Source organism: Eschrichtius robustus, chromosome 12 (assembly GCF_028021215.1).
Source record: "Eschrichtius robustus isolate mEscRob2 chromosome 12, mEscRob2.pri, whole genome shotgun sequence".
Lineage (NCBI taxonomy): Eukaryota > Metazoa > Chordata > Mammalia > Artiodactyla > Eschrichtiidae > Eschrichtius > Eschrichtius robustus.
In genome coordinates this window covers 7,216,886-7,240,288 of record NC_090835.1, presented here as the reverse complement: position 1 = coordinate 7,240,288, position 23,403 = coordinate 7,216,886, and the positions used below count along the sequence as shown (strand labels likewise).

At 50.2% G+C, this 23,403-nt stretch overlaps 2 protein-coding genes across 5 annotated transcripts; both read left to right on the top strand.

Annotated features, from left to right (window-relative positions):
- Window positions 1-2,598: 2,598 nt before the first annotated feature.
- On the top strand, window positions 2,599-5,472 carry JAGN1 (jagunal homolog 1). 2 transcript variants are annotated; one of them, XM_068558658.1, is made up of 3 exons: window positions 2,620-2,788; window positions 3,331-3,461; window positions 4,526-5,472. In XM_068558658.1, exons 2-3 carry the CDS (start codon window positions 3,442-3,444, stop codon window positions 4,986-4,988), a joined length of 483 nt encoding a protein of 160 aa, XP_068414759.1. In that variant the 5' UTR covers window positions 2,620-2,788; window positions 3,331-3,441; the 3' UTR covers window positions 4,989-5,472. The 2 variants fall into 2 exon arrangements, with proteins under 2 accessions (XP_068414758.1, XP_068414759.1); XM_068558657.1 differs by lacking the exon at window positions 3,331-3,461 and having other exon boundaries at window positions 2,599-2,788.
- A 6,849-nt stretch (window positions 5,473-12,321) lies between these two features.
- Window positions 12,322-23,369, top strand: IL17RE (interleukin 17 receptor E). Of its 3 annotated transcripts, XM_068558638.1 has the most exons (16): window positions 12,322-12,592; window positions 12,940-12,959; window positions 13,517-13,635; window positions 14,246-14,343; window positions 14,606-14,765; window positions 14,860-14,999; window positions 15,922-15,990; window positions 16,912-16,978; window positions 17,947-18,122; window positions 18,203-18,250; window positions 18,333-18,381; window positions 18,556-18,704; window positions 20,912-20,980; window positions 21,698-21,749; window positions 21,833-21,931; window positions 22,418-23,369. In XM_068558638.1, exons 1-16 carry the CDS (start codon window positions 12,461-12,463, stop codon window positions 22,972-22,974), a joined length of 2,004 nt encoding a protein of 667 aa, XP_068414739.1. In that variant the 5' UTR covers window positions 12,322-12,460; the 3' UTR covers window positions 22,975-23,369. The 3 variants fall into 3 exon arrangements, with proteins under 3 accessions (XP_068414739.1, XP_068414738.1, XP_068414737.1); XM_068558637.1 differs by lacking the exon at window positions 12,322-12,592 and having other exon boundaries at window positions 12,742-12,955; window positions 13,513-13,635; XM_068558636.1 differs by lacking the exon at window positions 12,322-12,592 and having other exon boundaries at window positions 12,742-12,955; window positions 13,513-13,635; window positions 18,333-18,704.
- The last annotated feature ends 34 nt before the right edge of the window (window positions 23,370-23,403 follow it).

Below are 23,403 nucleotides of genomic sequence, written 5' to 3'. Positions count from 1 at the left end.
ATCAAGATAATTTCAGATAATGATGTTCTGGGAAGAAAACAACACAAGGTGATATGATAGCAAATGGCTGGAGAGCTAGATTGGCCTGTGGGCTTAAGAAAGGCCTCAGAGGTAAGCTTTCAGCTAAATCCTGACTGATGAGAAGTCAGTCTTTTCAAAACCTGGAGTGTCTTGGTCTGTTTGGGCTGCTATACAGAATACCATAAACTGGTGGCTAATAAGCAACTTATTTCTCATAGTTCTGGAGGCTAAGTCCAAGATCAAGGTGCTGGTAGTTCTGGTCTCTGGTGAAGACCTTCTTCCTGGTTCACAGAGAGTTGTCCTCTCTCTGTGTCCTCACCTGGTAGAAGGAGCAAGGGAGTCTCTTTGATAAGTACACTAATCCCGCCACCCCCAAATCCCACCTCCAAATATCATCACATTGGGGATTAGGTTTCAACATACAAATGGGGGCAAGGCGGGGGCGGACACAAACATTCAGTCTATAGTGTTCCACCCGGGACTGGAATCCAGTCTTTTGAAGTCCTGGGGCATTCAAGGCAAAGGAAACATCAGTGCAAAGGATTTGAGAAGATAATGAGCAGGGTGAGGAGACAGGAACACAAATCACTAAAACTTCAAGACAGACCAAGAGCCAGAAGAGAAGTACCAATACTTCAGGGAGGAAGTTCTGGGGAAAGGGTTGGGGCCCCTGCCTTGGACATTCATGCCTCAAATATTTATTGAACATCCAACATGTGCCTAGTGTCTCATGATAAGCCAATGGATGACTCAGAAGTAGTCTGACTCAGAAGCCCTGATGAACATCATGGAAATCACACACAGAAAAGAAAAGGATAAGCACAAGCTAAAGCCAGAGAGTGTCTGTGGGGGATGGAGGAACGCTTGGTGAACCTGAGGATTCTTCACAGTGCTTAGGAGAAGAGGATGGTTTTGGCTCATTCATAATTTATGTATTCAGCAAGCATTATTTATTTATTTATTTATTTATTTATTTATTTATTTATTTATTTATTTATGGCTGTGTTGAGTCTTCGTTGCTGTGCGCGTGCTTTCTCTAGTTGCGGTGAGCAGGGGCTACTCTTCGTTGCGGTGCACGGACTTCTCATTGCGGTGGCTTCTCATGTTGTGGAGCACGGGCTCTAGGCACGCGAGCTTAGTAGTTGTGGCACACTGACTCAGTAGTTGTGGCTTGCGGGCTCTAGAGCACAGGCTCCGTAGTTGTGGCGCACGGGCTTAGTTGCTCCGCCGCATGTGGCGTCTTCCCGGACCAGGGATTGAACCCGTGTCCCCTGCAGGCGGATTCTTAACCACTGCGCCACCAGAGAAGTCCTGATGACTCGGTTCTTACCCCTCTCTTTGAGGCGCTCACCTCTGGTCTGGGAGGCAGATGTCTGAGCATGGTTCTCAAATGCTGAAATGCATAAAATCATTTGAGCACCTTGGAATAGAGACGGACTCTAGTTATGAAGCAAAATTGAGAAGCCAAAAAAGAAAAGACTATATATTCAACCTTATGAAAAAACTATTCTACATGTTAAAATTGTAACACCATGAGTAAATCAAAAGACGTACAATAAATAGGAAAAATATATGGCAACTAAAATTATAGACAAGAGGTCATCTCTCTCTCTCTCTCTCTCTGCCATCTGTATATAAATTAACAAGACCAACAATGCAGTAGAAAAATGGACAAAGGATACGAACACAGTTCAGGGAAATGAAATACAAATGACTCAAACATAAAAAGATACTTCAGTTTTTTCAGATAACAATTTTGAAATTTTCTTATTTTATGTATTTTTTTATTGTGGTAAAATGTACATAACATAAAATTAACGATCTTTAAGTACACAGTTCAGTGGCATGAAGTATATTCATACAGTTGTGCAACATCATCACCACATTCCTTGGCAACCCCTACTCTGCTTTCTGCCTCTACCTAATTTCTTTTTCTTTCATGGCCTTGACATTTCTTAAAAGTATATCCAGTTATTTTGTAGAACGTCCCTCAATTTGAGTTTATCTGTCACCTCTTCATGATTAGATTCAGGTTAAGTATTTTGGGCAAGAAAATCACCTCAGTGCTGCTGTGTCCTCAATATTAGCAGGAGGCATAAGGAGTCAGTTTGTCTCACTCCGGGGCAAGTTAACTTGATTACTTAGTTAACGGGGTGCGTGCCAGGTTTCTCCACTGTAAAGTTACCGTTTCTTCTTGCAAAGATTAATCCGTGGGGAGATATTTTGAGACTTTGAGTGTGAAAGATGCACGCTCTTGGGAAAGTCACAGATCCCTTCCAGGCATCAGTTTCTCCATCTGTGAAGTGGGAACAGAGACGTCTTAAACTCGAATTAGAGTTAAAGAAAGTGTAAGTGCTCGAGAGGGTGGAGTATCAGCTCCCGACCTTGGCAAAAAGAAAAACGTGCCAGAGCTTAATTTTCTGCGCGCTCCAAAGGCTGGGGAGACACGAACAGGGCGGGGCCGAGAAGAAAAGCATGTGCGTATGTGTGCGCGTGCGCAGGGACGTGACTACAGAGTCGGTCCTCCGGAGACAGAGAGGCCGGAAGTTGTCCTCACAGAACCGCTCGGCTGTTGGGTGGGCGGAGCTGCGGCGGCGGCGTAGGGTTGGCAGGCATGTTGGCGCTCTAATCGCCGCAGCTGGTCGGCGTGAGGGGCTCCAGGGCTCTGGGCAGGGAAGATGGCGTCTCGGGCAGGCCCGCGAGCGGCCGGCACCGACGGCAGCGACTTTCAGCACCGGGAGCGCGTCGCCACGCACTACCAGATGAGGTATGAAGTGAGGCGAGGAGCTCGCAGGGCCTGGGACGCGACGCCGGCCCGGCCTCAGGGTCTTGCTCCCCAGCCCGTTCTCGCGCACCTGCCAAGTCCCCTCCTCCTGCGACGGCCCGGGGCCGGCCCCCAATCCCGGGAAGTCGCGTCTCTCCTGTGCGCTCCACCCCTTGATCCCGCTGTGCCTTGAGGGGTACGGCCCCGCCTGGGCTCCGGTGTCTCGGCGATGCTGGCCCCGCTCTCCGATCTCGGGAACCTGATTTCTAATTGAGCCTCAGTTTGCTTATCTGGCCCGGGAAAATTAATCTACCTTTTCGGTCTTGGTGATGAGTTAGTGAGCCAATAATCGCGTAAAGAGCGTAGCATAAGATCTAGCACGTAAGTCCGCCCAGTACGCGGTAGCTGTTATATTTTGGGTTGTTTTGGGGATTTGGACCTTGAAGTCCAGACTTCAAATGAGTTTTATGAAACCCCCCACGTAAGGGATATTTCTACATTCGTTTATTCGTTCAACAAATATTTATTGAGCTTCTACCCATCAGGCATTGTGCTAGGCCCTGAGGATGGAATAGCGAAAGCAGCCCTGGTCTTCGTATTCATGTTATACCTTCAATAAAAAAGTTTATTGACAAACAAAACTGGTCCCTGCCTTCATGGAGCTTGAAGTCTACAAGTGAGTGATTCCCCTCCTGCCCCACCTTTCTGCACTTTCTATAATGAATATTTTAAAAAATAAAAATTTTTTAGAGATTTTCTTTACTTAAATCCACTGAAATTTCCCAGAATCTTTTCCACGTCTTAATGACAAGCTCTTTGAAACCTCACTTTATCTTGTCCTTAGACCCTTGTCTAAAGGACACCTCACAACTTAAAGCCAGTGTTTTCATGCCTGTCTAGAGCAGAAACTCTGCTCTATGAAGGTGTGAAGGGGATATATTTAGGACCTGAGAGAATTCAAAGAATAAGAGAAAATATGCTTACTTTAGGTGAAAAATGTACTCTAGCTGGAGAAGTACGGGCAGCCTGAGTTGGTTTCCTTGCTGCCAATACCTCCTTCCATAGGCTATCCTCCTATGCTACAGTCAGAGTTCTCGTTCATTTTTTTTTTTTTTTTTTGGCCGCACCATGGGGCTTGCAGGACCTTAGGTCCCCGACCAGGGATTGAACCCGTGGCCTTGGCAGTGAAAGCCCAGATTTCTAACCACTGGACCGCCAGGGAATTCCCCAGAGTTCTCTTTCTAAACACAGCCCTGAGTTACTCTTCTGTCTTTAAAGTGACTCAGTGATAGTCCTTGCAACTTCATATCCTGCTACTCCCCTCTCCACCACAATGTAGTCCTTCCACACCCAACCATTTGCTCTCCTGGAACACAAATGCTTATGCCTTTTTGCCTGCGTGCTGTTACCTCTGCTTGGAATGTCCATCTCCACCCACGTCTCAGAGCCTAGCTCAGGTAACACCCTTGTCCAGACAGCCTTCTCAGTCAACTCATCTCAATCAGAATTCATTACTCCTTCCTGTGATTCCGTATATTTTGCAACATAGATTTACTAGAGTTTTTCCAGTTCATTTTTTAATTAACTTTTTTCTTCCTGTGTACCTTGTTCCCAGCCTCCAGGCAGGAACTATACCTTATTCACGTCTGTTTCCCAGTGTCCAGTATAGTTGCCTGACGTAGAGTTGGTGGTCAGAAAATTTTGAATGAAAGGTACTTCTCCCTCTGCTCTGCCCTACAGTGTGACCCTCAAGTATGAAATCAAGAAGCTGATCTACGTGCATCTGGTCATATGGCTGCTGCTGGTTGCCAAGATGAGTGTGGGGCACCTGAGGCTCTTGTCGCATGATCAGGTGGCCATGCCCTATCAGTGGGAGTACCCCTATTTGCTGAGCATTGTGCCCTCCCTCTTGGGCCTCCTCTCCTTCCCCCGCAACAACATTAGCTACCTGGTGCTCTCCATGATCAGCATGGGGCTCTTCTCCATCGCTCCCCTCATATATGGCAGCATGGAGATGTTCCCTGCTGCACAGCAGCTCTACCGCCATGGCAAGGCCTACCGCTTCCTCTTTGGTTTCTCTGCCGTCTCCGTCATGTATCTGGTGTTGGTGCTGGTGGTCCAAGTGCATGCCTGGCAGTTATACTACAGCAAGAAGCTCCTAGACTCTTGGTTCACCAGCACACAGGAGAAGAAGCGTAAATGAAGCCTGCTTGATGAACTACTGTGTGAGGTGAAGCCTGGGCCTCCCATCCAGTGGAGTGAGAGGGTAGAGGAGCTGTTCTAAAACCTCCTTCGGTGATTTTGGCAGCTGCGACGTTGGCAACTAGTGCAAACTAGGCCCAAGTTCTGCAAAGCCCCTTCTGTTGCAATCAGCTGGTAGCAAAACTATGTTTAATTTACTCCTGGTTGGTGGAACTGGGTGATCAGCAGCTGTGAAACAAATTTCAGCTGGTTGAAGTTGAGATCCTTCTGAGTTTTTCATCCTTGCCTCTTGGTCATTGTCTCCGCTTCCATCCATTACCCCTTAGCCACCGAGACTGAAGGAGATAGGGAATAAATCACATTCTACTTCAAGCTATGAGTCATGGGGCAGGAAACATTTGAGAGGCTGCTCCCCTTGCAGGCTGTGGTCTCTACTGTGAAGCGTTTTAATTAAAAAACCTCAATAAAGTTACAACTGCCTTGTGCCCCCTGTGCTTTGTGTTCGGCATCTGATAGAGTGTGAAAAGTGTGGTTTTTTTTGTTTTTAATTTTTATTTATTTATTTATTTTTGGCTGTGTTGGGTCTTCGTTTCTGTGCGAGGGCTTTCTCTAGCTGCGGCAAGCGGGGGCCACTCTTCATCGCGGTGCGCAGGCCTCTCACCATCGCAGCCTCTCTCGTTGCGGAGCACAGGCTCTAGACGCACAGGCTCAGTAGTTGTGGCTCACAGGCCCTAGTTGCTCCGTGGCATGTGGGATCTTCCCAGACCAGGGCTCGAACCCGTGTCCCCTGCATTAGCAGGCAGATTCTCAACCACTGTGCCACCAGGGAAGCCCTGAAAAGTGTGTTGTTTGAGCGGCCTTAGTCACTAGGAGGTACGTAGAGGCTCCCCGAGAAACCTGGCAGTGGCAGTGGGGAAGTGAACTGGACATAGGAAACTTAAGTCGTAGTTGCAACCCTGCAGCTGATTGGCAGGAACTACTGTGGGCCATACATTTAACCTCCACCTCTCAAATGGTCCGTTCTCATTTATCCAGCTTGGGTTATGGGTTCGTCTTTTGGTTGGATATTCATGTTTATCATTCAGTGTTAACAGTGTTAGTTATGGGTCTAATACTGTTTTATGGTATCCAAAAGAATTTTAAAGTATCCTGCATATAGGAAATTTGCAATCTAGGTGAAACGTAATATCCATGTGAAACAACTAATGAACACAGTATGTAATGATGTGGAGCAGAGAAGTTAAAAATAGAAGTGGGAAAGAGATCTGTGAACTAAAGGCCCTTTCACACATAAAAGTCTGACACAGTAAATATTTATTGCATGAAAGATGTGTGGCGCACATGTGCTTCCCTCGTGGCGCAGTGGTTAAGAATCCGCCTGCCAATGCAGGGGACACGGATTTGAGCCCAGGTCCGAGAAGATCCCATGTGCCACGGAGCAACTAAGCGCGTGCGCTACAACTACTGAAGCCTGCGAGCCTAGAGCCCGTGTTCCGCAACAAGAGAAGCCACCGCAATGAGAAGCCCGCACACTACAACAAAGAGTAGCCCCCGCTCGCCGCAACTAGAGAAAGCCTGCGCGCAGCAACGAAGACCCAACGCAGCCAAAAATAAATAAATAAATTTATTTAAAAAAAAAAAAAAGATGTGTGTCCCTTTGCTCTTACCCACTTGACTTTATCGTGTCTGGATGATGCCCAGATCTCTAACTGTGGGTCTCTGCCCTTTGCAGAGTTATAGTCATTCTGTTCTATAAACATTAGGTATGGGGCTTCCCTGGTGGCGCAGTGGGCAAGAATCCGCCTGCCAGTGCAGGAGACCTGGGTTCGAGCCCTGGTCCAGGAAGATCCCACATGCCACGGAGCAACTCAACCCGTGCACCACCACAACTACTGAGCCTGCGCTCTAGAGCCCATGAGCCACAACTACTGAGCCAGCGAGCCACAACTACTGAGCCAGCGTGCCACAACTACTGAAACCCACACGCCTAGAGCCCATGCTCTGCAACAAGAGAAGCCACCACAATGAGAAGCCTGCACACCGCAACGAAGAGTAGCCCCTGCTCGCCGCAACTAGAGAAAAGCCCACGCGCAGCAACGAAGGCCCAACACGGCCAAAAGTAAATAAAAACAAAAACATTAGGTATGTACTCAGTCTCTATTAGGTACTGGCAGTACTTCTAGGTACACAACCTTTAGATGTCCTGATTATCATTTCAAACTCTGCGTGTCCTAAACTTAACTCTTTGCCTTCTACCTCATATTCATTCCTCTTCCTGCATCCCTGTGTGCAAGTGAGTATACCAAGAGTACAGCTCTGGATCATCATTAAGTCCCTACTATGTGCCATTATTTTTTTTCTTTTCTTTCTTTCTTTACTTTTGGCCGCGTTGGGTCTTTGTTGCTGCGCGCGGGCTTTCTCTAGTTGCGGTGAGCGGGGGCTGCTCTTTGTTGTGCGTGGGCTTCTCATCGCGGTGGCTTCTCTTGTTGCGGAGCACGGGCTGCAGGTGTGCCGGCTTCAGTAGTTGTAGTACGTGGGCTCAGTAGTTGTGGCTCGTGGGCTCTGGAGCACAGGCTCAGTAGTTGTGGCGCACGGGCTTAGTTGCTCCGCGGCATGTGGGATCTTCCCAGACCAGGGCTCGAACCCATGTTCCCTGCATTGGCAGGCGGATTCTTAACCACTGCACCACCAGGGAAGCCCGATGTGCCATTATTTTTTGAACCACCAAAATTCCTTAATCCTTTTCAGGCATTTCCAAAGTGTGGTCCCAGTGCATCACTCCTGATTTATCTCCTGATACTGTCACTCACACACTGTCTCAGTCAGGAAAACCGCTTATGAATCCCCATATTGGTTCCCTGTTTTCCCAGTTTCCTTAAAAATTTTCCTTTTCTGCTTTTATACTTCTTTATTACTTATTTTTCAAGGCCTAGTTTTATACGGTAATTCTGGAGCCTTCTGGCTACCTCACTTCAAGGAATGAGGGTTCTTTCTTTGAATTCACATGGCATTTTAATTTTATCTCTTCTACTGACAGAATTACTAGTTTACATGTCTTTTCCTCACCCCTTGCTCTGTACCTAGTGTGCAGCATGCACTCTGAATTTATTGAATGAAGTAACTTGTGCTATTGTAGACTAAAGTCAGAGCAAAGAACTAGAGTAAAGGGTAGGACTTGGATAGCAGAGAGGTGCAGATGGAAATGAGTGGGTAATGGAGTTATGTGCACCAGGCACAGATTGCTGATTTTTAAAGAACCGGGATGTAAATAATTATTAGTTAAAAAAAGAATTTAAAATTTATTTGATTACTAGATTGGTGCTTTACAGTCTTGTAGTGCTTTTCAAGACCCATTATGAAGGGGCTTCCCTGGTGGTGCAGTGGTTGAGCATTCGCCTGCCAATGCAGGGGACATGGGTTCGATCCCTAGTCTGGGAAGATCCCACATGCCACAGAGCAGCTAAGCCCGTGCGCTACAACTACTGAAACCCACGCGCCTAGAGCCCGTGCTCTGCAACAAGAGTAGCCACCACAACGATAAGCCCGCGCACCACAACGAGGAGTAGTTCCCACTCGCCGCAACTAAAGAAAGCCCGCGCATAGCAACAAAGACCCAACGCAGCAAAAAATAAAAAATAAAAAGACCCATTATGAAAATTATTGTCAACATGAAAAGAGAGCCGTTTGGTTCATTTTAGTTTTCTGCTTGTTGGCTTGTTGGGATTCTGCTTTTTGGGCTTTCCAATCATTTTTTCCCCCTTCCTCATGGTTGTAGTATTCCCTGAAGTAAACAAGATCCCCTTTGAAAGGGATCTTGATTTAGTGGGAAGAGCACTGTATTTGGATCAGAAGACAGGTTCAAGTACCAAGATCAGCCCTACCAAATTCACAGGATTGTTTTGAAGATCAAATGAGGTAAAATCTTGTGAAGGTGCTTTAAGAACTCTAACACTATACAAATGTGAGGAATGGTTATTAATCCCTGATGTTTACAGAGCTAGAGGGTGTAGGCCTTGGAAGAACCCTTAGTGAGCATCTAGTCTATGGGAAAGGCAGCGTGGTATAGTGGAAAGAACAGTTTTTGATATTACACTGACTCAGCTTAGAAATCTAGCCAGGCATTTTGCTACCTTTTGCCTTGAGCAAGATATTTGAGCTTCTGTTTTTGATCTAACATATGGGGATCATAGCATCTACCACCCAGGGTTGTTGTGAGGATTAAATAAAATAATGTATATAAACTGTATAGTACATAGTAGGTGCTTAATATCAAAATCCTTTCCCTTGATGAGCAGTGTTGGTGTTCCCGTCTCAGATTGGGGGTCCCTTCCTTTTCTCTTAAGCATAACTTCTTGCATTGGTATTCTGGAGATTGATCCCTTCTGGAAGAGCAGGAATAAGAAAGGAACACTTTTGTACTCTTGGTTTTTGTTGGTCTAATTGGTTAGACCTTCTTGCCCAGGGTGCCCAAACAGTAGGCACAGTTGCCCCAACAGACCTTGGGAATCTGGCATTACAGGAAGAGCCTGGAGACGCTGCTGCATTGTCTGACCAGCGTCCATGCATGGGTAAGGCTTTGTCAGGAAGAATGGCTGCCCAAGGACCCCACAGTGTACTCTACCTGAGCACGCATAGGGGCCTGCCAAGATCTCCTGAGCGCCTGGCTTGCTCCCCACGTAAAGGTTATTGGAGAGTGAAGTCTGGATCGGCTCATTCAGACACAGACCACAGGTGAGATGGGCCTTGGCCACCTTCTAAAAGGACAGGACTTCTGTGCTGCAGGCCTGCCACATACCTCTGTTGCCTTTACTCCAGTTGGCCCCCTCCTATTCCAGCCACAGAAGTACTCCTTCCTTGTTGACACTTGCAAACAATCCCTACTGTTCTAGAAATCTGGTCACTGATAACTCACTCCCGTAAGACCTACTATCCTTTTTTCTTTCCAACTATTACAATTTCTCCCCCCCATGTTGTTAATCCTACCAACTCATCACATCGTTCCGTCTAGTACTTCTTTTTTTTTTTTTTTAAAGCCCTTCATGACATCTATTTTTTTAAAAATTTATTTATTTGGTAGCACGGGGTCTTAGTTGCAGCAGGCGGGCTCCTTAGTTGTGGCATGAGAACTCTTAGTTACGGCATGCACGTGGGGATCTAGCTCCCTGACCAGGGATTGAACCCACGCCCCCTGCATTGGGAGCGCAGAGTCTTACCCACTGCACCACCAGGGAAGTCCCCTCAATCTAGTACTTCTGTGGACTACAGGGCCCAGAAACCACAGATCTCCCCAAGCAGTGTGTTCTGCCAGAAAGAGCTAGAAAGACACGGGGGTGAGTCTCAGCTTTCCATTTTGTGTTTGGACAAGTTACTTAATCTTCCTCGTGTTTCCAAGTCTGTAAGATGTTTAGGAAGACTGACCTCAAGGGTTGTAGTACCAATAATATGAGATAATGTGGGCAAAGCACACAGCCCAGAGCCTGACAATAGGAGTTCAGCAAATTGTGATCTGACCCCCTCCCCCTTCCCCAGGGTGTGCTGGAATTCACCCACTGTGCTTTTTACTTTAAATCCTTTTCAGAACAGGCTCCACAATAAACTAGCAAAACAATAAAATACAGACCTCCTTTTCTCTCTCTTTCCCCCTTCTTTCTTGCTCTGCCTTTTCTATGGGGTCCTTTTCTTCCCTTTCTATTCTTTATTTCACGTGTGTATGTGTCTGTTATTTCTTTTCTGCTTCTCCTACCATACCTTAGCCAGGGTCAGGGAGCAATTAACCAAATATTTTCACTGTGAGAATCAAATCAGAAGATAAAAGGAGTCAAAAGAGAAAAGTATTCTAGAATGGAGCCAAGTTTCTCACTTCACACACCCAGCATTAGAAAACACATTATCGGTATAGATCTAAACCATTGTGGGCTAGGTGAAATTTAGGGGGAAGACTCCCTAACCTGTCTTTAGTATGGCCAGACCACCCTTTTCTCCCTTCACATCTTGCTGATTTGTTTGCAGTGATGGACTTCAAGGCCAAAAGACAGAACTGTGTCAGGCAGGCCCTTTTGGGGTCCCAGGAGCAGAGGAGCAGTGGGAGGAGAGGCCATAAGGATGGTAGAAAGAGAAATGAACTGTGAGAGGATGGCAGAATTGGAGCTCTTTGGGCTAGAGACCTTGACCAAATCATTCTCCTTTCTGCTTCCTTATTTCTCTCTTTATGAAATGAATAATTCTGACTTACCTGTCTTGTAAGGTGGTTAGGAGGATCAAATATGAAAGTGCTTATGAACTGTGAACTAGATAAACTGCTGCTTAGATGAAACATAATTTACATTTATTCAACTACAGAGCACCTATTTCACGACATCCATTGCTAGGCACTGGAAAAACATAAGAAAGGGTCTTTCTAAGGAACTCAAAAGCTGGAGGGTATTTTTAGGATAATGGGTACAATGGGGTCTTTAGACAGTGGACCTGAAGACTTAAGAACTAGAATTGGCCTGAACATAGGTATGATCAAGCTACCGAAAGTGCAGAGGGATAATAACAGTCCCAAGATGCCTTCACCCAGTAGGTGTGCCCCAAACTTCCTATGGTGTGTGTCACCAAGGTGAGGGCTGAAACAGTTGAAATGCTCCATGAGCAGGAGGAAGCCATGGGACGGCGTGGAGGGTCCCCACAGAGAATGGAGCCTCATGAGCATCGGAAACCACAGGAAACCAGGTCAATGCATGGGGCCCACTCCCTCAGCTCCAGGGCTCAGCTATGCGACCTGGGGCTTCCTGAGCAGACTGTACCGATTAGTGGATCCTTGAAGCTGGAGGCCCTTTGGCAGAAGTGCTGGAACTGGCCAGCGGGTAGAGAGAGAAAGCTGGACGCTAGTCCTGAAAGTCAGCCAGGTGGGAGCCAGGGTGCACAGGGGGACGTGTGAGGTTTACGTGCATCCTGTAGTGCTCTTTTGTTCTGCCCAGCTCTAAGTGGTGCATCAGTCACCTCGGTCTCCAGCACCCACTGCAGAGAAGTGCTTGATAGCTCTGTCAGTCTTCTAAGTGAGAGGATGAAGCACGTGTCCAAGGGAGATTCAAGGCCAGGAGCAAGCTAAGGGGCGGGTCTGATCTGCAGGGTGTTGCAGGAGTAGGAGGAGTTAAGAAGTGGGTGCAGCCCGCCATCCAGCCCCCTAACCCTGTGCCGGCCTCTTTCCTGTTACTTCTCTGCCAGAGCAGGAGCCCCCTTGCCTTCCAGGTAGGGGAGTAGGGTTCTCTGGGGGGCAAGTGTCCTTCAGTCCCTCCACTTGGAGGAGAAGGAATGTGGCCTGGCCGGCTGGTTGGGATTGAGGAGGAGCTTTGGGGCAGGGCGGGGCAGGGGCAGGCTGAGGCAGGGCTCCTGCTGGCACTGCACTCCCTGCTGCTGCACGGCAAGGCCCTGCCACCCACCTTCAGGAGGTGCAGCCATGTTCTGGATACCCTGACCCCTCGGAAGCCCATGGGGAGCCCCGGACTGGCAGCCCTGCTCCTGCCTCTCCTCCAGCTGCTCATTGGCCTGTCTGCCGCTGCTGGTATTGGCTGCCCCTACCTTCCCAGCTGGAGCACCCTCTGTCTGCTGGCCTCCCACGTGGTAAGGTGTGCCTGCTGCTGCTGGGTGGGGACACCTGGCTGGCACAGGCTGGTAAAGCTCCCCACTCTCCGCCTGTCCTTTCCTGCTACCCAAGTCCCTGAGCTCTGATGGCAGCCTCAGTGTGTTCTCTACACCGTCTTGAAGGGATAGTCAAGGTCCTGGTGCACTGAGGGCCTGGGCAGGGTGGAGCTGGGAAGAAAAGAGCCAGAGTGGATGGGCTGTTGGCTTATGCGGGCCTCGAAATTAGGTGATGTGAGGCAAAGACCCCAGGGAGAATGCTCCTCGTGGGAATACCTACTAATTACACTTCTGTCCTTTCTTTTCCCTACTGGGCCCTGTGCCTTCAGGATGACAGTTTCACTGGTGAGTCGCATTCCCTGCCCTGCTCCTCTTCCCCATTCTTCCATTCTAATTTTTGGTTCTCAACCTGGGAAGTAGCATAGTATCAAAGAAAAAACACAAGGTGAGCCTGGATTTGCATTGTAATTCTGCCACATACTCCATGCATGGCTTCAGGCAGTGCACAGTTTCTGAGGGGTATAGCAGCACAGTAGAAATGATTATACAATGAAAACAGTTGTCCCTGAGCTGTGGGGAGGATTAAATGAGAGTCAGGTAAATCTCCAGGCACTCTCCCTTAATTGGTCCCTCACCGGTCAGTAATACAACAATGATCCTTCCTGTTTTATGGTACATTTTGTTATACTTTGTAAGGCATTTTCCCACGCATTATGTTACTTGATCTTGACAGCAGCTCCACTTTATGAATGATGAATGATGAGACTTAGAGGAGTCTGTAACTTGCCCCAGGTCAGTCGGCCAGGATGTAAGTGGCAGAGCTCAGCCTCAAGTCCAACTTTCCTGAGGCAGGAGGGAAGTCCTGGGAACTCACCATTTGATTTCCTTTTCATCTTTCACAGGAAGGTCCGCCCAGATTCCTCGCCATACCCGATGGGCCTTTACCCCCTCCCCAAAGCCTTGGTGTGCTTGGCTCTGCCACTGTCCCTGCTGTTGGTGCCTGCATCTGGTGTCAGATCCTTCGGGTATGAGAAACAGTCCTTTGGGCCATTCTTAGTGGAGATGGGAATTTGGGGGGGCCCCTAGGCTGACGCTAGTAAAACTTATCCTACTAGAAGAGATGTTTGTCCTGTTGTCAACCTCAGCAGAGACCTAGGCCCTCCTAAAATAGCATGCACCATGATTGATATTCGTGAGCTCAGTTGTATCATTTTGTGAAGGTGTTTCTCCGTTCAGCTGGTACCAATTCTTGGGATTAAAATGTTTTAGTTCTATGAGTTTACTATTTTTACCTTCTATCTGTAAAGTAAGATCTGTCTTATTCAACTCTACATTTTCATTGCCTAGCTCAGTGCCTGGGCACACTAAATGTCCACACACTGCTTAAGAATTGACAGTTTTTAATTGTTCACTGTTATAAATAATGCTACCATGAACATCTTTGTATATACATAGTTTTTCTCTACTTAAGAAGAGAAAAAGCTTTTTTGATTGTATCATAACTTAGGACTAAAGAAGTTTGCGATCATTACCTTCCCTGATCTAAAATGACTGACTGTCCAACACTGGGTCACATCTCCAGGTAGGGGAGGGGCCGTGAAGGGCTGGATAGTAAATGTATCATTCCCTGTGCAGGTCTTCAGTGGGGCTGGCTCCACCTCCTGGTGCAGAAATCCAAAAAGTCTTACAAGTTCCGGTTCTGTAGGAGGCACACGGTGCCAGCATCTGCTCAGGTACTCTCCCTGCCAGTTCCAGCCCTGCCCTACACCTCACAGCCCTTCTCTTTCTGGCTTCTCATTCTGTTCTCCAGCCATAAAAGAGAGATGGAAAGAGTGGAGCTCAAGAAGACTATTCTGTCCATTACGCAGTTAGGGGCACTGAGCCTTAAAGGTTGAGCAGCTCGCCTGTGGTGCCCTGGATTCCAGAGACAGGAATAGAAGCCAGAGTTCCTGATTCCTGGCCTGAGGCCAGCCCAGCCTTGCTCTCTGCCTGCAGAGGAAGCTGCTAAGTAGCCGTTGCCTGTCTGAGAAGGGCCATCACATCTCCGTCCCCTCCCCAGACACCTCCCACAAGGGGCTGCGTTCCAAAAGAACCCAACCTGCAGATCCAGAGAAAGGGGACGTTCTCTCCAAACGTGGCTCACAAAGGCTTGGAGGTAGGCACATCGTGTGACTGGAGATGGTGGAGCCAAGTAGTGGTACCTGTGCTGAGGCCAAAAGACAAGGCCACCAAATCCCCCTTCTCCCCAGGGCCTGAGTTCTCCTTTGACTTGCTGCCTGAGGCACGGGTTATTCAAGTGACCGTTCCTCCAGGCCCTGAGGTCAGTGTGCGTCTTTGCCACCAGTGGGCACTGGAGTGTGAGGAGCTGAGCCGTCCCTTTGATGCCCAGGTATGGAGGGTCATCTGCCTGTAAAAGCCAAATCACACAGGGCTGGAGTGAAAGGACCTACCCATTATACAGGTGGGGAGACTGAGTCCCAGAGAGAAGTGGTGATTGTCCAAGACTTCCTTACAAGTCTGAAGTGCCTAGCATGAAGACCTCTTTGGTCTAGGCAGAGAACGCAGGGGGCCTTGTCTCCTGGCAGGAGAGGAAGGAAAGGGCAGGCAGAGACCTGGGGCAGCCTTGAATGCCTAGCAGAGAAATGGATATGGCACGTACCCCCAGTGAGAGGACCCTCAGTGAGATTCAGGTTGCATTAAGAGGACTTTTCAGTTCCCCCAAGAAGCTGTTCTCCTGAGAAAATAACAAAATGGTCACATCTGTCTTGGTACCCTTCCATCTCCCTCTCTTTTGTCACTGCTCCTCAGAGAATGAGATGTCCCCTATTCTTCCAGCCTAGGCCCTGACACTCCACCTCAACCTCCAGTTGTCACGGATGCCCTTGTATACAGTTGGTACCATTTGAAGGGACTGTTGCTGTGCCCGAGTCCCTCAGTTCTCCACATTTAAAATGGCGATGATGCCTCCCAAGATCACCATGATGCTAGGCTAGCATTTAATTAATTGAGTTGGTGCTTCTAGCACCTAGCACCCTGCCTGGCATATAGTAGGGGCTCAATAAATGTATATTCCTTTCCCCATCTCCTCCCCACCCCCCACATTCCATATATTGAGACACCTAGAGCAGATGGTCAGATTACAGGGCAGAGACCCCCTGAGAAGAAATTTCTCAGAGAAAGAAATGTCTCAGATAAGAGCAAAGGTAGGGTGTGTGGTGACCAAGGTCCCAGTTTTCTCCTGCCGTTTTCCAGGGTGCCTCTGCTCTTTCTCAAGCCCCTCTTCTTCTCTTCCTTTGCTGCTTTGTCCACAGAAAATTGTGTCTGGGGGCTGCACTGTAGACCTGCCTTATGAATTCCTTCTGCCCTGTCTGTGCATCGAGGTGAGCAGAGGAAAAGGTGTGGGTGGTCCATAGCTTCACTCCTAGGCCACCCAGATAACACCACTGGCCAAGCATATCTCCACTAAGTCAGGTTTGAAAAGGGCTGGTGTTAACGAGATGCTAGGGAAGACTGGTGCCAGCCTGACAGTGAGCCATTCACAGAGCCCGGGATGGAGGTGTCCTGCTGACCATGGCACATTCCTGGGGGTGAGTCCAACCTCAGCCCCACCCAAACCCAGCTTGCCGTTGTCGAGACCCGGCCTCAGCCCACCGAGGCAGAATAGACAGCTGCCTTCACTGGGTGTTCTGAGCTGTCACAGTGGGGGCTCGTGGCCACTGCAAGGCTCCATATGGCCCCAGAAGTCTCATCCCCACTAGCCCTGCATGGAAGTCCTCCTCCTCTCCTTGTAAGACTGAGGTGCCTAGCATTAAGACTCCTTTGGACTAGACAGGAAGGGCGGGGGCCTTGTCACCCAGGAGGAGACAAAAGGGAGGGTGCAGGCAGAGACCTGGAGCGGGGAGCACCTGCCGGGGGATAACATTGGGTGTTGGGCTTTCAGAGGGAGGGGCCCTATGGGGCACTCGGCACCTTAGGAATCGCTGAGAGTGGAGGCCAGGGAAGGCAAAAGTTGAGGAATGTGGACCTCATGATTTGCCTCTTTGTGGGAATACGTTCTCCTCTCCGGGAGAAGAGGACTCAGCCCCTTACTCACTGATCTTGCTCCTATAGTCTGGGTTCCTCCCTGAGTGCCACATGCCACCCACCATTGCCCACACCCCACACTTCTTCCCCTCCTCGGTGCCCTGCCAGCTCAGGCAGCTTGCACCTGGGCAAGGTCAAGCCAGAATGAGTTTCAAGTCTGAGTGATGTAAGGAAAGCCATTCCTCTGACCCTTCTTCCCTGCTCCCCTGTCCCCACAGGTGTCCTACCTGCAAGAGGACACCGTGAGGCACAAAAAATGTCCCTTCCAGAGCTGGCCTGAAGCCTGTGAGTGCTGCTCATGTGACTCTTGTGCACGCACAGCTTCTCTCTGTCTCTCTCTCCCCCACAGACGTACAGGTACATGCACATACACACACACGCACTTGCACACCCTCTACACCTGTGCTGGAGCAAGTCCTCAGAAGGCATGCAGGCACTTTCTCTGGAGTCAGTGGGGGCAAGTCATGGGCTACCATGTCTACCAATCAGCCTGCCAATAAATCAGAGCATTAAACATTGTACTAGCACTGTTCAGAAATATCAGAAATATCCACCCCAGGAGGTAATGTCCTGAGAAGGTGGACCAGAGGACCTGGGCTCACATCCCAGCTCTGCCACTTATTCTTCTCTGAGCCTCAGTTTCCTCATCTGTAAACTAATGATACTTGCCCTGCCTCACTTTCCAACTCCTTATGAGGCTGGAATTCAATATTATATGCGAAAGTGACTGGTGACATCTATGCATACTGTTGAGCCCAAATTGCAGAGACAGGATGCTCAAACATGACAAACGAATAGCACAAAGCATCCTATGGTCCAGGGCAGGGTTGTAATTAAGGAATAGGCTGTAGGGCGTGAACTCAGGGGAGGGAGAAGCCCATGACGGCTGTCCGTGAGTAGAAAAGGTCTCCTAAAGGGAGTGACGTCTGAGCTGGGCTCAGAAAATGTGCAGGATTTAGAAAGGAGAGGAGGGAGGGGAAAGCATTCCTGACTCTGAGAGGAACATAAGCAAAGATATGAAGATTTCAAGTTTGGGGAGCAGCAAGGAGTTGGCCAGAATGGAGGTGCAGGAAGGAGAGGGGACAGCTAAATAGAAGAGGTAACAGGAGGGGCAGGAGGAGGCATGCTCATTTAGCAGGCACCTAGGCAGACCAGGGCTGTGCCAGGCTCCTTCACAAATATCCTCTCCCGATGCCCTGGGGATAGGGCTCAGGCCTCCTGGGCCTCACTCTCTGCCCCTGCTGCCTGCCCAGATGGCTCGGACTTCTGGGAGTCGGTGAACTTTACTGACCACAGCCAGCACAGTCAGATGATCATGGCCCTGACACTCCGCTGCCCACTGAAGCTGGACGCCTCCCTCTGCCAGAGGCGGGGCTGGCATACCCTTTGCGAAGACGTCCCCAATGCCACGGCTCGAGAGTCAGAGGGGGTGAGACGGCCTCCCTAGGACCTGGGTGGGCAGGGCTGGGGCCCAGGGCCCTGCTCCCTAACTCCCTTCTCCCACCACAGTGGTATGTCTTGGAGAAGGTGGACTTGCACCCCCAGCTCTGCTTCAAGGTACAAGCATGGGCAACAGGGGAGGGGGAAGGGTGTGCATGGTGCCTGGAGCTTGCTGACTTGCCATTCTTGGATTTCTCAGTTCTCTTTTGGAAACAGCAGCCACGTTGAATGCCCCCACCAGACATTCGGTGAGCCAATAAGTGACCCTGGCTGGGACCCCTTCCCACCATTTCACCCTCATGCAACTGCGGCAAAGCCAAACTCTGTCCCTGCCCTGACTTCTCTGTCAACTGCAGCCCGGCTCCTATCACCTCCCACAAAGCATCATCTATTACATGATGCCCTTTCCTACCCCCTGGCAGCCCCATCCTGGAACGTGAGCATGGATACCCAGGCCCAGCAGCTGGTCCTTCACTTCTCCTCAAGGATGCCCGCCACCTTCAGTGCTGCCTGGAGCCACTCAGGCTTGGGGCAGGACAGCATGGTGCCCCCTGTGTACAGCGTCAGCCAGGTATGGCCTAGCCAGGGCTTGGCCCCCACTAGAACCTGTTGATTAGAGCACAGCAGGTGGAGGCAAGCAAATCTCTTACATCTGGTTATTTATTTACTTGACCAGCCTTTGTTCAGCTGCCTCCTCTGCCAGTCAGTGGGGTCTTCGATGGAGCAGTTTCTAATCCTTTTTTTTGTTTATAAATTTATTATTATTATTTTTGGCTGTGTTGGGTCTTCGTTGCTGTGCGCGGGTTTTCTCTAGTTGCGGCGAGTGGGCTCAATAGTTGTGGCTCACGGGCTCAGTAGTTGTGGCTCACAGGCTTAGTTGCTCCGCAGCATGTGGGATCTTCCCGGACCAGAACTCGAACCCGTGTTCCCTACATTGGCAGGCGGATTCTTAACCACTGCGCCAGCAGGGAAGTCCCTCTAATCCTTTTCGATTTTGAACCTACAGGGATAAACAGAGACAAGAGACTGGCCCTCCCACTCCCAGCTGTTCTCTGGCCCACTCGAACTCCCACCACATTTTATATTGATGCCCTCTCTTGAACCAGCTGTCCTCTACCACTACTCTCCTGCCTTCCTCCACAAGGCTCCTGGCAGAAGTTCTCTATCTTTGGGAGGCAGAGCCCCAGGAAGCTGAAGTGCTCTTCGCAGAATACTGTAAACTACTGACAGATTTAACTCTATCATGTGAACTAAAAACAGTTTGACTAGCAGACTCTCTTCTGTGTATCTGACATAAAAACCACCATCAAATATATCCGCAAAACCACAGCACCAAGCTGACTAAGCATAGCTAGCTTGTTTCAGTTCTTTCTTACTTACATGCAGCTTGTTTATTTGTTTTGTATTCTGTGAGGGCTCCCAAGCCTACAGGTGGTAGCAAATGCTTCAGATTTAAGACGAAACCATGCTTAAGATTTACGACAAAGTCATGTGGGATAACTTAAAATTGAGAGCTAAATCCATGGACTCATTTATTTTTGTGAGCTGGGAACGTCATTGAGTTTAACCATGATTTGAGAGCCACTGCATCAGCACCTGCTCACAGCTGGCTGGAGAATGGGGTCTGGGGCAGGGCTGGGGTATGGGGTACGTGGTGGAGGGTGTTCCCAAAGGGTGGAGACTGATCAACTCTCTAACCAGCACCCAGAGCACAGGGTGAAGGCACATCCTGCCTGTAGACAGATGGCAATCAGTTCAGCATGCATTTATTGAGTGCCTACTCTGTTCCCACTCTGTATTAGGCCCTGGGAGACACAAGAAAAGTATATAACACAGTCTGCCCCTAAGGAGTCCATAATGTAATAACAGCTACTACTACTAAATGAATACACATTGCACTGTGTATTTTTTAATATTTATTTATTTATTTATTTTGGCTGTGCCGTGTCTTAGTTGCGGCACATGGGATCTTTTAGTTGCAGCATGCGGACTTCTTAGTTGCGGCCTGTGGACTCTTAGTTGCGGCATGCAGACTTTTAGTTGCCTGCATGCAGGATCTAGTTTCCTGACTAGGGATAGAACCCGGGCCGCCTGCATTGGGAGCGTGGAGTCTTACCCACTGGACCACCAGGGAAGTCCCTGTACTTTGTATTATAAAGGGGGTTCACCTGCATATTCCCATTTGATGCTTTCAGTAACCCAGTAAAACAAGGATTATTATCTATCATACACAAATGAAGAAACTGAGGCTCAAGGAGAAAGGAAGTCTCTCTCCATGCAAAGATCCCACAGCTAGGAACCACAAAGGCAATAGTTAAGCCTGACTTTGTTAACTGTGGTCTCCTGACTCTACAACTTACGTTCTTTCCAATGGACAAGCTGCCCCTTCAGGTGCGTAGGACAGAGAAGGGAGGCAGCATATAATTAGCCTCCTGGTTTGTGAGCTGCTGGAGGACAGAGACAATGTCCATGCCCGCCTTGTCTCCTCAGGGGCTGGCACAGAGTAGGCAACCCAGAGTATGTTTGTTGACGAGTGCCTGATTGCCTGACTAATGTTTATCTGTGCAGCAGTTCAGATCTGGGAACGATCAGCGGGATCTGGGAATGAAGCGTGGGAAGGCTTCTTGTCAGGGGTGGCACTTGGCCCTAAGCCTGGGTAGGGTTTGGGTAGGGGTGGTGGGTAGAAAGGAGGAACACAGCAACGGGCAAAGACTCAGGGGCTGGACAGAGCCAGATCTGCCTCTATGGGGACAGTCATTCTGCTCTTTTTTCCCACAGGCTCAGGGCTCAAGCTCAGTGACACTAGACCTCATCGTTCCCTTCCTGAGGCCAGGGGGCTGTGTCCTGGTAAGGAATCCTGCCCTCACTCTGCATATACTCCCCTGTCATCTATACCACAGGTGACACATGGGGCAAATCCAGTCCATAAAAATGTTTGATTTGGCCAGCACGGTGTTCAAAATTGGAATTAGTTGCCACCACTTAAATATTGGGAGATGTCACATTTTAAAAAGCTGATTTCTGGCGTCTCTTGAAAAAAATCAGAAAACCTGGTGCTTTGTTTCCACATTCAGGCATGGTGATCATGGGCTGGAGCTCAGTGGTGTCTGATTACTTCTGTCAGGGCCTGTGCCTTCCACGTCCTCATGGATGCTCTGGTTAACTTAGCGTTTACTTTTTTTTTTTTTTTTTTTTTTGATGTGGACCATTTTTAAAGTCTTTATTGAATTTGTTACAATATTGCTCCTGTTTTATGTTTTGGTTTTTTGGTCCTGAGGCATGTGGAATCTTAGCTCACTGACCAGGATTGAACCCGCACCCCCTGCATTGGAAGGCAAAGTCTTAACCACTGGACCGCCAGGGAAGTCCCTGGATTTACTTTCTGAGTTTGCCACTCTTGACCTTGTTCTGTGCCCAGCCAGAGCTGGACCAGACACAAACCCTGTGCTGGAGGAATTCCCTATCCAGGGGGATTCCCCTTCACTATCCCCATGCCTTATTCAACTTCCCCTGGGAGGAGGGTTTACCCTGGCTTACAGGGGTTGGGGGGCTCTGTGCCCTCAGGTGTGGAGGTCAGATGTCCAGTTTGCCTGGAAGCACCTCCTGTGTCCGGATGGTGAGTTCTTGGGAGGGGGAGGGGAAGTGAGAGGGAGGTTGGGCACTGAGGAGCCGGGCTTGGCCTCACCCTGCTTGACTCAGTCTCTCATAGGCCCCTGGGCCTCTTGATCCTGGCGCTGCTGGCCTTCACCACCCTACTGGGTGTTGTTCTGGTGCTCACCTGCCAGCGCCCACTGTCAGGTAAGCTCACTGGGGGTAACCTGGGGATTCAGACTTGCTTGGCTCCTAGGCCAGTTGCCCCCATCCCTCCCCCGCCCAGGCTCCCTTCCGAAAGAGCCTTGTCCCTGCCGCTGCGCCCAGCTCTCTTTTACCCAAGGCGGTGAGCCTCAGGCCCCCTAGTGGACAGGAATGGTTAAGGCAGGGCAAAGGTCCTGCAGGTGGTTCACTGCACCAGTCTCTAGGCCAGATGCTAGTGGGGCGGAAATCCAGCCTGCGCTGCACCTGGCGCCCTAGCCCTCTCCTCTTCCTGGGCACCTTTATCTAATTAGCCCAAAGGCGCCCTATAGGCCTGTAGTCTAAAGCTGCCTTGGGTACCCATCCCCAGCGCAGAGGAAGAAAGGGGTGGGGGGTGGAGTTAACTCTATCATGTAGCCCTGAGGCCTGGGAGGAAAGGGCTGGGCTGTCCCTTAGCCCCCCACCCTGTTCATCTGTTGCTTCCACCCCCAGGCCCAGGTCGAGCGCGGCCGGTACTGCTCCTGCACGTGGCGGACTCCGAGGCGCAGCGGCGCCTGGTGGGAGCGCTGGCTGAACTGCTGCGGGCCGCGCTGGGCGGCGGGCGCGACGTGATCGTGGACCTGTGGGAGGGCACGCGGGTGGCGCGCGTGGGCCCGCTGCCGTGGCTCTGGGCGGCACGGGCGCGCGTGGCGCGGGAGCGGGGCACCGTGCTGCTGCTGTGGAGCTGCGCCAGCCCGAGCCCCGCCGGCGGCCCGGATGCCCGCGCCGCGCCCCTGCGCGCCCTGCTCCGCGCCGCCCCGCGCCCGCTGCCGCTGCTCGCTTACTTCAGTCGCCTCTGCGCCAAAGGCGACATTCCTCCGCCCCTGCGCGCCCTGCCCCGCTACCGCCTGCTGCAAGACCTGCCGCGCCTGCTGCGGGCGCTGGACGCGCGGACTTCGACCCAAGCCACCAGCTGGGGCCGCCTGGCGGCCCGGCCGTGCCTGCGGGGTCGCGTGGAGCTGTGCCGCCAGCTGGAACGCGAGGCCGCCAAACTTGCCGATCAAGGCTGAGCAGAGCTCACTGCAGTCCGATGTCTGTGGCCGCAGGCCTAGGGGCACTGGCTGGAAGCCCCGAATGAGGCTTCTACCCTGGAATCGTTGGATGCCTCCTAGGGGCCACTGGCCGCAAAGCCTTACGCTGCCTCCCAGCCCGGGAGCAGGGCATCACACTCACTGTCCCTGCCCGTTCCCCACGTTCCCCCAGGGTCCAGTCTCTTCCTCATGCTTATGCTTGAGGGTGCTCTCCCTCAGAACCCCCAGGGAGAGTCACTCTTTCCTGAGAACTCCTCTGACCTCAGTGCGGTTGTGAGTCGGGGATCGTCCCACTTCCTCTCTCCGAAATTCCAGAGAATAGTCTGCACGTGCTCCAGTCCAGGCCAGAGGGGTTGGGACAGGGGTTAGGGAGGCAGGAGCTCTGGCAGCTCTGATTGGGAGGCGGCT